At 36.3% G+C, this 15,542-nt stretch overlaps 1 protein-coding gene across 6 annotated transcripts in view; it reads right to left on the bottom strand.

Annotated features, from left to right (window-relative positions):
- The window catches only part of prpf39 (PRP39 pre-mRNA processing factor 39 homolog (yeast)), a 41,405-nt gene that overhangs the window by 16,176 nt on the left and 9,687 nt on the right, over positions 1-15,542 (bottom strand). For all 6 annotated transcript variants that reach the window (XR_010017766.1, XM_063046977.1, XM_063046986.1 and 3 more), the window contains exons 5-9: positions 14,389-14,556; positions 10,102-10,264; positions 5,311-5,418; positions 800-964; positions 97-223 (exon numbers count right to left, since the gene is read on the bottom strand). Coding sequence is in view for 5 of the 6 variants with exons in the window: in XM_063046977.1 (XP_062903047.1) it covers positions 97-223; positions 800-964; positions 5,311-5,418; positions 10,102-10,264; positions 14,389-14,556 (731 nt within the window). In the remaining variant the exon portion in view is untranslated. The remainder of the gene's footprint in view (positions 1-96; positions 224-799; positions 965-5,310; positions 5,419-10,101; positions 10,265-14,388; positions 14,557-15,542) is intronic.

Raw genomic sequence — 15,542 nt, 5'->3', positions numbered from 1 at the left:
ACTATCATTTTGTTAAGTTATACCGATCCTGTTACAAGGATTTACTTCCAATGAAATGTAATGGAATAGCTGATGTGGGTATTTATAGCAGCTAACCTTGCTGTTCCTCAAAAGCAGCCCATAGTAAGTGAACCATTGGTTTCTTTGAAAGATGAACTGTACATGCTCTGCTAAAAACATGCCTTACACCTTCATTGCTGTGGTTCTCCATATATTTGGCATACTGAAAAAAAAATCAGAAAGCTCGTAAATAATTTTTTTCACGATTCAAATTAAAGATTGTGTTAAAAGCCTGTATTTTGCTGTAGAATGCAACTAGTCAGAAGTAAATAACAGCTCCTTTTGTTGAAGTGCAATGGTCTATCTAGTTCAAATTTCAATGCCAAGACTAAATTTTGGATGACGAAACATTTATTTGAACATTAGTAATAAAGGCCTTACAAATAATAACACAGGTCTCATAAATTAATGACGTTGAGTCACAACATTCAGCAGATACATTTAATAACCTTAACATCTGCAGAAACCCAAGCCAATTCATTGACTATATTTAAAGCAAAGGTCGATGGGTTTGAGATTTGTCAGGGCATCAAAGGTTATGTATGGAGAGAAGGCAGGAGAATGCAGTTGAAAGGGATAATAAATCAGCCATGATAAAATGGTGGAGCAGATTTGATGGGTCGAATAGCCCAATTCTGATCCTATGTCCTATGGTCTAATTGAGATTATAAAAAATAATTTCAAAATAATTGAGTAAAGATAGCAACATATTGAATAAGATTAAAATACCGACACTTACTTTTATCCAGAAGTCTTCATAAAGGGCACAAGCAACAAGGCACCTCTCGAACAAAACTACTACTCGTTCAAGAGTTCCATTTTCTATCTCAAAGTCAAGGTAATCTTTCCAGTTTTTTAGCTGTGCTTTCTCCAGCGGCTTCACGTGAAAGTAAGGACGTTTAATCTATCACATAAAGAAACTCTTTTTAAAAAAAAAGTTTAACCAACATAAAATTTGGATCTAGCTGTTCCACAATTTAAAACAGGAATAATTATCTCGTTCCATGTTCTTGCAATTTAATTTTTTTCCTTTTTCAAACAGGTTAGATAGCAGAGGTGGCAAGTGAAAATGTTTTAACTTTCAGATCAATTTGACTTTCCATTGGTTTCAGACTGTAAACATTTATTGTAGGGAGAGGGAAACAGTTATTGAAAAACATAAAAAAGGGCAAATGATAGCAATCTGAAACAAAAGCAGAAAATGCTAGAAAATATTTTGAACAGGTAGCATGTGTAGAGACAGAATGAGCAATTAATGGTTTTTGATATCCTCTAATTCTCTTATCATTTTTGAAGTAGAAACTTCTTTCTTATAGCATTACATACCACAAAATGTTATTGAACATGCTATTTAGTCTGTTCTGTCTTAGCATATCAATGTCACACATATCAAAGCTCAGTAACCACTCTACTTCTTCAGGAGGACAAAGAAATTTGTTATGTTTCTATCAACCCTTACAAATTTTTATTCATGCATCAGTGAAAGCATTTTACCTAGATCAGGGGTGGCCAACCCTTTACATTCCATGCGTTAATTTTTACACATACAAGTTCAAATGCGATTTTTTTCATGCACAAGTTCTATATTAACATATTTTTACAAGAATTGAATGGGGGTACAAGAGTTATATGGTCATCTGAACTCGTGAGTGAAAAAATTGACACATGGAATGTAAAAGGTTGGCCACCTCTGACCTAGATGCATAATGGCTTGGTATTATTTATTTATTGACACACAGTGTGGAGTAGGCCCTTCGAGCAAGGCTGCCCAGCAATCCACCAATTTAATCCTAGCCTAATTACGGGACAATTTACAATGACCAATTAACCTATCAACCGGTACATCTTTGGAATGTGGGAGGAAACTGGAGCTCCTGGAGGAAATCCATGCGGTCACAGGGAGAATGTACAAGGACAGCTTCTATCCTGCTGTTAACATACTCTTAAATGACCTCATATATGATATGGACTCTTGAGTGACATTCTACATCATGATCTTGCCCTGTATTCACCTGCACTGCACTTTCTCTGAGGCATTTACATTTTATTCTGAACTGTTTTACTTGTTCTATTTCAACGTGCTATGTAATGATTTGATCTGTTTCAACAGATGGCAAGACAAGTTTTCCCACTGTATTTTTGGTATGTGGCAATAATAATCTAATACCAATACCACCAAGCCCATTCTAGCCATCCAAGAGCTTCTGCAAAATAACTACTTTTCCTATTATAACTGAATAATAAACCTATTTGACACTTAATGAAATGGCTTTTTAAAATACACATAATACTCTTCTACATTTTGTCTATTTTTCTTTACAATCCAAACACTTCATATGCAATCTATGTACTTTTCAAGTACATGAATTGAATCTAAAAAAATAGCATTTCTTCAACGACTTGCTAATGGCACCTATTTTATAGATAGAAATTTATTCACAAAGCAAACTGTATGATTAACTTCCTTACTATGTTCCCCTTCATGAATTGAGTAAAATATTTTCCAGATCATTGGCACAAATATCGATTTATTTAAGGAAGTATATTATGGTGTTGGAAACAGTCCAAAAGAGATTACACGAGATAATTCCTGGAATGATAAACTCATTATCACATGGCTCAAGAAATTAGATCTACATTTCTTGAAGGTTTGGAAAATGAGGGGTGGTTTATTGAAACAAGTTCCTTAGTGTGCAGCACAAAGTAGATGCCTATACTGTTTCAAAGATCAGGAATTTAAGGGCTCCAGGAACTGGCGCGTAAGAGAAGGAGCTAGGGGTAGATGAAGGCAGAGCTGGACTGAGGGACCCTTGCCTGTTTTCTTATGTTCTTATTCCTTCCACAGAACCATGGAAAATTATAGTTAGAGCTGCTATCATTTCTTTAAACACAAAGTGCAAATGATTGAACAAAATTTGAGACTATGTTTAAAACATACAGTGGCATTTTTATGGTTAAAGACTGAACACAGCTGTTGTGATATAATAGCAGACAGTACCAAATACAGAAATACTTTGAATATTATGAGATCTAAAATGCTTTAAAATGAAAAGCAGAAGAATCACCCAAAGACTAAACAGAACAGATGACTGTTGAAGGATTGAATGCATGTTGCCTTTAGAAGTAAGCTTGGCAAAACAGCTTAATCTTGCCATGTGCTGTATTAAGTATTTCTATTCAAAACGAAGGAAAACAAAACCAGTAAATATCAGTCAGTTAACTTAATGTTTGTGTTGGAAACAACTGCAGACTTCTGAAATAATAAAAACTGTACAGAAATATGCAGAGTTGTTGCCCACTGGCATATTTGTACAAGCAATCGCTAGGTTACAACAGTTTTTCATCCCTGAGAACAATTTATAAAGTGAATGTCTGTAAGTTGGAAATAAACAGCTAATGAGTGAGCTGGTACAGGAAGAGCAGACAAATCGTGTATGTGTAACATAGGGGGATGTGTAATCCAGTAATACAAGCAGAGTATTAAAAAACAGTTCTCACTTAGGGGTAAAAATATACACATGACACTTGGGCAGATGGCAAAGTGTTTAATATGACAATAGAGTGATTTGATGAACAACTGTGGATTAAAGACTACAAGGATGCAGAAAAGGATCCACAGCAGATGCCATCTCCCTGGCCCTATACTCATATCTGGAGCACCTGAAGAGTAAAGACTACATTAGACTATTGTTCATTGACTACAACTATGCCTTTAATTCTATAATTCCAAGCAAGCTCAACAAACTCCAAGAGCTGGAATTTAATACCTCCTTTTGCAACTGGATCCTTGACTTCCTGAACTCAATCAGTAAAGATAGGCCGCAACACCTACACAATGATTATCCTCAACACTGGTGCCCCAAAAAGCTGTACCCTTAAGGCTGATTTATACTTCTGTGTCAAATCGACGCCTTAACCTACGCGCGTTGTGAGCATTTATACTTGTGTGTTGGTGTGTCTGCGTCGCTCTGCAATTCAGGCACGTCGCACATGCGCACACGCGCACACACCTGCCCGTGCAAGGCTTCATGGTCATGGTAGTCTTTCTTGGGGTAAACAAGTTTAAGGCGTGCGTCTTTTTTCGTAAAAGCGAAATGTGTCCTCCATAATTTCGGAAAGCTTTTATGGAAAGCATTGCAGCCAGAGTTCCTTCCCTGCCCTTCAGTCGCCCAATGGGAAGCTATTGCGGCGTAGGAGGAAATGAGATGCTATCAAGTGGACCACAGTTGTTGCGGTCTGCGCTGCCACGACGCGTAGTTACATTTTGGGGGAGGTGCGCGTCAGGCTACGGCGTAGGGTTCACAGCTATGCCGTACCTACGGCATCGATTTGACACAAAAGCATAAATCAGCCTTTAGCCTTCTCCACTCCCTATACAATTATAACCATGTGGCCAGCTTCTATTCCAAGTCTACCTGCAAGTTTGCAGATTATACCACTGTAGAGGGTCATATCTCAAATGATGAGTCTGAGTACTGGAAGGAGATAAGAGAGCCTACTGACATGACAATTTTTCCCTCAGTGTCAGCAAAGCAGAAGAACTTGTTATTGACTTCAGGAAAGGGTGAGTACACATACTTCTGTTTACATCGAAGGTGCTAAGATTGAAAGGGTTGGGAGCTTTAAGTTCCTAGATGAGAACATTACCGATAACCTGTCCTGGACCAACCACATAGACATCATGGCCAAGGGAACCAATGACCCCAGGGCCAAGGACTGGAGGCCCAGAGTCAGCCTGTCTTGGGGTTGGAGGTCTGTGTATGTGAGGGGATGGATGGGAGGCTGAGAAACTGGCTTGTTTTGCTGTTATTATCTTGTTTTGCTCTGTTGTTGTTCTGTTGAACATTGTGGGCATGCTATGTTGGTATTGGAATGTGGAGACACTTGCTGGCTGACCCCAAGCACATCATTGATGTGCTGGTTATTAACGAAAACTACACATTTCATGGCATGCTTTGATGTATATGTGATAAATTTTATCAAAATATTTGCTGTTACTATTGTTCTCAAGAGTTCAAAATATTGATGTACAGAACGTTGAGTTTGGGAGACCACCAAGAGGTTCTCCAAGAGCACGTCTGCCTGTTTCTCCAGTGATTTAGTCACAGTTACAACAATTAGTCTTTCTTTTCACCTCAAATTTATGCTTGGAAAATCTTAGAAATCTTCTAGACAATACAACATATAGATGTTAAGAAATATTAGTTAATTTGCTTTTGTTACTATTTAGTTCTGTTAAAAAATACTTACTCCTTCCTCAAATGCCCATCTTCGGCTAACTTCATTTTCATTATGATTATGTATTTCTTGGCGAACTTCAATAATTCTATGGCGCATATTTTCTATTTCAGAAACAATCTAAAAAAAGTATAAAAAATTCTCAAACTTAAAATACTGAAAACCAACCTGAAAGAGATTAAATGAGGTAAAAAGGAAGCACACAATTCCACATTCTGTAAACATTCATGAAATCTGAAGACCAGGTTAATAATCTATGGATAGCTACACAAATGCACAATATCTAAGCGATATGGGCTGAGATGGCCTGTTTCTGTGCTGTAATTGTTATATGATTATGCACAATAAATAATCTAGAAATAAAGAGAAAATGAGGAATAAAAACAGAAAAGGAAACAACAAAAACAATGGGGCAAAAAGATAAGAACAGAAAATGAGGTATTTAAAGTGAAAAGTAATAAAAAAGTTGAAGTGTGTAAAGGGAGGAAAGGAGCATAAGAATATGAGGATAAGCCCATTGATTCCTTAATGTTACTTTGTCATTACGTCTAGTCTTCCATCTCAGTATAACTTTCCTCCATTATTGCTTTTGTTTATATCCAAATATATACTAACACCACCTTCAAAGCCTTCTTGGACACAGATGAGGAAATTTCTTCTCATTTGTATTGTTAGGCTGGTTTGTGACCCTGGTTCTAGACACAAACAACAGAAAATCTAGAGAACCTGGAAACAAAAGTAATGTGCACAAAATGCTGGAGGAACTCAGCAAGCCAGGCAGCATCCACGGTAAAGAGTAAACAGTCAAAGTTTTGGGTCGAGACCCTTCATCTGCCCTGATGAAAAGTCTCAGCCCGAAACATCAACTGTTTACTCTTTTCCATAGATGCTGCCTGGCCTGCTAGTTCTAGGCACCCCAGCCAGAGGAAATATTAACTATGTAACCCACCAAGCTGTGAAAGAATGTCTATTTTAATAGGACTTCCTCTCATTCTTCCAATTATTCTAGTCCGGTTCGCTCAATCTTTCCTCAGAATACAAACCCAGAATCCTGGGAATCAATCTGTTGAACCTTTGTTGCAGCATTCCATCTATCATAAAAACTTCCTCACTCGCAATATATGCCATCTGTAGTCTCACCAGGACCCTGTACTCAACAATGTTCTCTGTATTCCATACTCTGTAGGCCAACATACCACTTGGCTTGTTGTACCTGCATCTATGAATCAGGCAAAAACAGGTTTCTAATACGAGAATACAAGGACATCCCTTTGGAACACAAATGAGGAGGAATTTCTTTAGCCAGAGGATGGTAAATCTGTGGGATTCATTGCTACTGATGCCAGTGGAGGCCAAGTCATTGGGTGTATTTAAAGCAGAGGTAGATAGGTTCTTGATCAGTCAGGGCATCAAAGGTTACAGGGAGAGGGCAGGCAAATGGGGTTGAGAGGGAAAAATAAATCAGCCATGATGGAATAGCAAGGCAGATTTGACTGGCCAAATGGCTTAATTCCACTCCTATGTCTACGGTCTACTTCTGGGTGCCTCACAACACCAATAGCTTCAAATCTATTAGATTTAAAAAGTATTGTTTTATAAAAATGGAAGACCCAGAATATTTCGCATAGCATTTTACCTGCCATATCCATATTCTCATGAATCCAGTTTCTTCCTCAAAGCCTACACTGCCAAACAAAGTAGCAATGATTGTACAGGGAGGGGCTCACTGCTGCTCAGGCAAGTTCATATAGTAGCTAGCATGCAATAGCCACCCTAAGGTAACAGACTTCACATACAGGTATCTTGCACAAGTTAGACCCTCAGTATTATCAATTAAGAAATTCGCTATTTTCATCCTTTAAAAAGTTGGAATTTAATTATTAACTAAAGAGGAACTGAGTAAATTGAAAAATACATCTGCAGTGTACAAGGTAAAATATAATATTGAATTAAAAATAATTTTAAAATTATTTTACACTTGTATCTTGTGCAAACTATTAACTAAATAAACATTATAAGAAGGGATGTATTCTCACAATTGGAATGAATAGAACATAAAATATACAAACATAACAAATGCACAACAAAATCCCACAAACAGGAATAAGGGGCAAAAGAGGAAATTAAAACTTCTTTTCCATATTTTGCGTCAAAATACTATTCAGTGACTCCTGAGAATGTACCCACTTTTAAGTTTACACTTAAGAGGCAACAGTGACTGGGGATAGATAGCTCTTCATTCAGCCATGGAATATGGTGCCCTACCAGTGATGTTGTTGTCTTCTAATGACCGGGGAACCAAGATAAGCTACAGCAGTCATTGATCCTGACATAAAGGGGAAAATATAGCCTAGACTTTGCAAACTTTTCTGGTCAGTGGTAGCACTCTAGTTCTCGGTGCGTTTGAATTCAAGGCCCATTCCAGAAGCTTCAGCATACAGTCTAGACAGGTAATTCAATAAAGCACAGCAAATTTCACTGCTGGTAGTACATTCTTTTAACAAAATATAAAAAAATCAAGCTCCCAGGTAGACATAAAAGATCTCAAGGGATCGTTAAAACTGTGAAGTTCTCTCAGTAGATAATTTAAAATTCATCCCTCAACTAACTCCAATAACTGATTGGATGGATTCAGCTCTTTGATGAAAGACTTACTAAAAATTAGACACTGGATTTCAAAAGATTCCAGTAACTAAACTTCAAAACTACCTTGGTTGCTGAAAGGCAACAGTAACATTTTGAAAGGCACTATATAAATTCATCTAGTTTCATTCCGTTTTTTGGAACTGCCCTCATGATTTCTCGGATAAAGCAATCCACAACCAAAAGCAGCAAGACCTGGAACATATCTAGGCCTGGGTTGATCGGTGGCAAGAAACAACTGCGCAACTTGACTCCGGCAATTACAACAGTCAAAATTTTTTTTTAAATCAGCTGTCGCCCCCTGGTATTCAATGGCATTACCATTACTAAATCACCCATTTTCAATATACCAGGTGTTATCATTAAGCAGAAACTGAATTGGAGAAGCCAGATACACAAGACAACAAGAGCAGGTCACAGGCTAGGAATGTTGCAGCCAGTAGCTCATCTCCTAACTCTGCAACGTCTACAAGATGCAAGGCACAAGTGTCATGGAATATTTCACCAGATGAACATACAAAAAGCTCAACACAATACAGTATATGGCAGCCCACCTAACAGGCACTACATTTATTCATTCATTTACTCACTCCTCCACTGAAGCACAGTAGCAGTAATTTGTACTTTCTACAGAATGCACTGCAACAACCCCCAAGTCTCATCACATAAAACATCTTCCAATTCCACAACCCTCAACTGACTAGGACAAGGGCATCATAGCACGGGAACAATTACCATCTGGAAGTTGCCCTCCAAACCACACAACATTCTGACTTGGAAACATACTACCATTCCTTCACAGTCACAGGGTTAATATCCTTGAAATCTCTTTCACGACAACATTGTTGGTATACCTACGCCTCCAGAAACACAGTGATTGAAGAATGCAGGATATCAGCAGTTTCTCAAGGGCAACCTGAAATAGGCAATTAAAAGCCTGCTCAGCCTGCAAAGCTCTCATCCCCTGGATGAATGCAAAAAGAAAAATCCCATGTAATCAGAGGAACACACACAAAATGCCCCCCTCTAGTGCTCCCCCCCACCCTTTTCTTTCTTCCATGGCCTTTGTCCTCATCAGACTCCTCCTTCTCCAGCCCAGTATCTCTTTCACCAATCAAATTCCCAGCTCTTTACTTCATTCCCACCCCCCCTTTTCAGGTTTCACCTATCACCTTGTGTTTCTCTCTCCCCTCCCCCCATCTTTTAAATATACTCCTCAGCTTTTTTTCTCCAGTCCTACCAAAGGGTCTCGTCCCGAAACGTTGACTGTACTGTTCTCCATAGAGTTCCAGCAACTGCAGATTTTCTCTTGCTTGAAACAGAGATCCAGTTCTGAAAGCTTCCTATGTATCTAGACCATGCATCACAAGAAATTCAGCTGCTCCACCAATCCATCTGCTTGCTTTTGAAACATACAGAACCCTCTTTACAAGTTTCACTAACAGTGACTGAAACACTTTTTAATTCACCAACTAAAAATAATTTGTTAACATATTTGATATTTAGGAATTGTAACACCAGGAAAAGAAAACAAAATTTACCTTACTTGTCTCCCCCCCCCCCCACTTCTTAAGTGGCATCATGACCAATGATCAAAGAAAGGTACAATTATGACTAGTAATCAACCGTCAAACGATAATTCCTACTACTTCACATTATAGTCTCTCTAGTTACTTATGGAAAAGATTGGGGCTTCAAGGATTGGGAAAAATGAGTTCAGGAAAAAGTTATTCTGAAATCCGACAACAGAATCCTACAGTATGAAGAAGTGTTATGAATGCAGTACGGAGCCAGATAGTGGCGACGTCAGCAAAGAACAAATGCTGCAAGTCTGTATTAAAAACAGAAAATGACACAATCAAACCTGATGATATCGCTTCCAGAAATCTGTTGTTAATAAAGCTAAAATGAGGGCTACGAACAGAAATTTAATTTTCTCCCTCTTTGAAATTTCAAATGGAATCAAGGATCCTGGGCTAAGATGGGTCAGATGGCTAAGGTAGCACAACAGAACTTTGGGAAAAAAACTAGAACAAGTTTGACTATTTAATCAATGTCTAACCATGTGTGTTAGTTACACTCATGCATTTGAAAATTCTCAAAGTTATCCAAAACATTCAGACTGTTGATGAATCATAATTGCTATGTAGTTCACATTACTTGAGCAGGATCATTTATGTCAATTGCAGCTGCTGGATTGCTTCTTGGAGTACCATCACTGTCAAAGTGTTCATTTATGGATGCCAGCTCATGTCGTAGTTTAATAAAATCCTCTGGAGAGATTAAATCTTTAGGCAAGTGATTCTGAACATGCTCTCTAAACCTGAAAAACAGCAGCAACATTTACACTATGGGGTATCCCCAAACAATAAGCTTTTTATTACCAGACAAAGTTAGGAAAGAAAATTCTAGCTTATAATGCAAAATATTGGGATACTCTACAGGAGTTTTCCTACCCTAAGGATTCAGTTTATTGTGAATTTCACATTCAATCCTTTGTTGAATGTAGTAGAATTTCTGCACAAAAATAAAAAATAAACTATTACAATTTTTAATTTACTAAGAATATGGAGAATTTAATTTTATAAATCATTGTTCGATCAGTTTCCGAATTTGAACGAGTTTTCATTGATCTGGGGCGGAGATCTTAATACCTGTTTGTCTCCAGCTTTGGACCGTTCGGCTCCTTTACGGACTTTACCTAATAAATCTGCAAATCTGATTAATTTTTTCCTTTCTGATTCTGGGTCGACGGACATTTGGCGTTTTCTGCATCCTCAGGAAAAAGATTTTTCCTTCTTTTCACATGTTCATCATTCCTATTCAAGAATTGATTATTTTTTCATTGATTCTCGTCTTATTCCTTCAGTGATTAAATGTGATTATGATTCTATAACCATTTCGGATCATGCTCCACTTAAGCTTTCTATTAAAATTATGGCCAATATACCAAATAATAGACAATGGCGTTTTAATTCGCTGTTGCTTCAGGACTCGGACTTTGTTAATTTTATGAATGAACAGATTGAGCTTTTTTTTACAATTAACCATACAGAAGATATTTCGGTTAACACTCTTTGGGACACTTTTAAAGCCTATATTCGGGGTCAGATTATTTCGTATTCGGTTGCTCTGAGGAAGAAACAGAAGCAGGAGGAGATGGTAATTGTGGACAAGATTAAAGAAATTGATAAGAAATATGTTATGGCTCCTTCTGAGTTATATAAACAAAGAACTGAACTTCAAATGGAACACAGTTTACTACTCTCGTCCTCGATTGTAAACCAATTAAAGAAAACAAGAAGTGACTTTTATGTTCACAGTGACAAAATTGGCAAGCTGCTGGCTAATCAATTGAAATCTAATTATGTTAAATCTCAAATCAATCAGATTTATAACCAAAATGATCGATTGATACTGGATCATGTGGGGATTAATCAAACCTTTTGTGATTTTTATTCTTCTTTATATCAATCAGAGTCTCCTCGAGATTCTAAATATATGAATGATTTTTTAGATAAGTTAGACTTCCCTCAGATTTCACAGGATATGTCTTCCTTATTAGATACTTCCATTACAATGGATGAGATTAAGAATGTTATTTTTTCTATGAATCTGGGGAAAGCTCCTGGCCCTGATGGGTTTACCGTTGAATTTTATAAATGTTTTGCTTCTTTATTGATTCCTTGGCTCGGTAGGGTTTTTGAGGCTTCTTTGAAACTTGGTAAACTTCCTGAATCTTTTAATAGAGCATCAATTTCTCTAATACTAAAGCCTCGGTTCGTACTAACTCTTTAAACTCACCTTTTTTTCCTCTTTTTCGTGGTACTCGACAAGGCTGTCCTCTTAGTCCCCTATTATTTGATATTGCATTAGAACCTCTTGCAATTGCTATTCGAGAATCTTCAAATATTACTGGGATAACTCGGGGATTAAAGTCCCATAAATTATCACTCTATGCTGATGATTTACTTTTATATATTTCTAATCCTGAGAGATCCATTCCTGCTGTTTTAGAGTTATTAGCACAATTTGGTCTTTTCTCAGGTTATAAATTAAATCTTAGTAAGAGTGAACTTTTTCCGATTAATAAACATCTTCCCTTATATTATAAATTTCCATTTAAATTGATTAATAATTACTTTTCATATCTTGGGATTAAAATTACTTGTAAATACAAAGATTTATTTAAGACTAACTTTTTACCATTAATAGACCATATTACTCAACTTTCATCTAAATGGTTTCCTTTATATTTAACTTTGATTGGTCGTATTAATGCGGTTAAGATGTTTTTTTTGCCAAAATTTTTATATGTGTTTCAGGCATTACCAATTTTCGTTCCAAAATCTTTTTTTGATAAAGTTGACTCTAAAATTTCTTCATTTATTTGGCAGAATAAGAATCCGAGACTGGGTAAAATACATTTACAGAAAGCTAAGAGAGATGGAGGTTTAGCATTACCTAACTTTAGATTCTATTATTGGGCTATTAATATTCGACATATGAAATTTTGGTTACTTGACCAGGACATACTATCTATTCCTAAATGGGTAGCATTGGAATTACAATCGGTTCAGGGTTATACACTTGGTTCTATTTTAGGCTCCTCTCTCCCTTTTGATTCGAAACGTCTTAAGCAGGTCTCTAACCCGATAGTTAAATATGCTTTGCGCATTTGGTTTCAATTCAGAAAATTTTTTGATCTTAATCAATTCGGGTTAGCGATTCCTATTTTAGGTAACATATTTTTTCCTCCCTCTTTTACGGATCGCGCTTTTCAAACTTGGAAGACTAAGGGCATTTTACGGTTTTTGGATTTATTTTTAGATGGTTCCCTTATGTCTTTTGAACAATTATCTAATAAATATAACTTATCAAGAATACATTTTTTTAGATATTTACAAGTTAGAAATTTCCTAAGTACTATACTTTCTTCCTTTCCAATGCTTCCTCCTACATATATTTTAGATTCGATAATTAACCTTAATCCATGTCAGAAAGGTGCATCGGCTATGATTTATAATATTATTATGAAACTTAGGAAAGCTCCATTTGATAAGATTAGGGTAGATTGGGAACAGGAATTGGGGCTTACCATTTCTGTGGATGATTGGGGGCAGATTTTACAATTAGTTAATACTTCCTCTATTTGTGCTAAACATTCCCTAATTCAATTTAAAGTGGTTCATAGAGCACATATGTCCAAAGATAAGTTAGCGCGTTTTTACTCGCATATTAATCCTTTCTGTGTTAGATGTTCGGGGCAGATAGCCTCTTTAACTCATATGTTTTGGTCTTGCCCTGCTTTGGAAACTTTTTGGAGAGATATTTTCAATATTATTTCTAAGGTATTAAATATAGATATCTCTCCTCACCCTATTACTGCTATCTTTGGACTATCTAAAATTTCTAGTAATCTTTCCCCTTCAGCCCGTAGAATGATTGCATTTCTTACTTTAATGGCGAAAACATGTATTTTACAACATTGGAAAGAGCTTAATGCTCCAACTACCTTTTTTTGGTTTTCTCAGACGATTTTATGTTTGAATTTGGAGAAAATTAGAAGTAACCTTTATGATTCTTCATTTAAATTTGAACAGATTTGGGGACCTTTTATTCGATATTTTCATTTAATGTAATATTTACCCTTCTTGTTTTTTTTTCACTGTTTTTAATGGAGGTCGGGATTGAGGACGTGATTTTAAGTTTAACTCTGTTTGGTTTCAAGTTAGCCCATTGCTTTGCTTTGCTTTTAGTTAGCTGCACGGTGGGTTTTTTTTTGGGGGTTTTTTTTTTCTTTTTTTTTTCCATTGATATATATAAAATTTAGTATACTATTATGTTATCTTGGTTTCTTATGTTTAAATTACATTGTTTGTAGTAATTTCTTTTTGGTATTGATATCTTTTGGAATTTTATTATACTTTAACATTGTATTAATGTTTATATGGCTTACCTTTTTTGTATACTTACTCAATAAAAAGATTTAAAAAGAAAGAAAGAATATGGAGAATTTAAAAAATATATTTTGAGGTTTACCACAGCTCTTGAAGTTAATTTCTTAATGATTTTTGCAGATGGTATCAGTTATGAAACAAAGGAATATAAAAATTGAATTTGTTGTAATGTGGAATCGTTTGGCACTCACGAACAGCCCAACATAATACAACAATGTCCACAGCAATAAAATTCTTAACATAGATAAACTGCAACAAAAAACCATTAAAAAAGATGGAATCTGCGCCAGCGGTTTCTTTAAATTTGGTTTGCCAGGACAGAAGAGTCCCCTTTCCATAGGTAACTAACTAACATTGCTCTTATTTCCCATTTCTGTATTTCTTATTACTCTGGCATGTATTTTCATTCCTCAAAAAGTAGAGGAATATTTTCAATAGCAGGAACTCATTTAAAGTATAAATATGAATGGTTTTCAGTCTACCTTACCTTTGGAAGTGATGACTGTAGAGCTGTGTTGGAATACCAAGAATACGATCATAAATAGCTGTCACCTCTTGCAGATTTCCTCTGTCATTTTCCCAGTTAATGTAAGTTTCCCACAATCTATCTGAACGAAAGTCAGTTCCTGCAGCTAACACGGCATGTTCAAACACACTGTAAGAACACAGAAGAAATTGTCAAGTTTGTTGCTGTAACCACAAGTTTCCACATGCCTTGTTTTTTTGTTTGAAGTGCCTAATTGATACAACTTTATGGTCAAAATACATTGAATTTAAGTTTCAGCAACCATTTGTGCTCATTTTAGAAACACTTCAGAAACAAGCATTGCCTATGATTCTGGCCACAGCCCAAGTATAAATTCATCACCTTCTGTTGGTTGTGCTGATTGGCAAGACTGAAGAGGATCTGAGAAAGAAATAAGCTGAATTATCATAGAATAGAGCTGTTATAATTGAGAAGTTTAAATATTTATAAAAAAAGGAATTGATTACTGTACTGCTATCTAGCCAGGAATATTCCTGAATATTTTCTCAAAAGTCATTTTCATTAATTAAATCACATTACTCATGGTGGCGATAGACAACTTTACAATTTTTTTAGGCCCAGAAACTAATAATAAAACTATGCCATGGTCTGTAATACCTATTCCTCTGGCACTCTACTCAAAACAGAAGTCTCTCTCTTAATCTCTGCAATCTCATTCCACCCCTCCAAGTCATTGAACATGACTCTCAAACTGCATCTATCTTTCCTAGATACCCTTGTCTCTGAGAAGTTTGTGAAATCATGAGTACAGATAAGGTGGATAGTCAAAGTCTTTTCCCAAGACTTGAAAGAACAAAACTAGACAGCACAAATACAAAAAGGGGGAGAAATTTTTAAGGGGAGATCTTTTAAGAGACAACTTCTTTACAGAGGATACTGAGCACCTAGAATGAGCTGCCAGACTTTGTGGCAAAGTTTGCGGATGATATGAAGATAAGTGGAAGGGTAGGTAGTGCTGAGGCAGCAATGCGATTGCAGCAGGACAGAAAATTGGAAGAATGGGCAAAAATGTGGCAGATGGAATACAGTTTTGGAAAATGTATCATAATGAAGGAGAAGATTCAAATTTCAGAGCTGCAGATGGACTTTGGAGT

The sequence above is a fragment of the Mobula hypostoma genome, chromosome 1, assembly GCF_963921235.1.
Source record: "Mobula hypostoma chromosome 1, sMobHyp1.1, whole genome shotgun sequence".
NCBI lineage: Eukaryota > Metazoa > Chordata > Chondrichthyes > Myliobatiformes > Myliobatidae > Mobula > Mobula hypostoma.
Note: the sequence above shows the minus strand (reverse complement) of the source record. Positions and strands in the feature narration are given on the sequence as shown.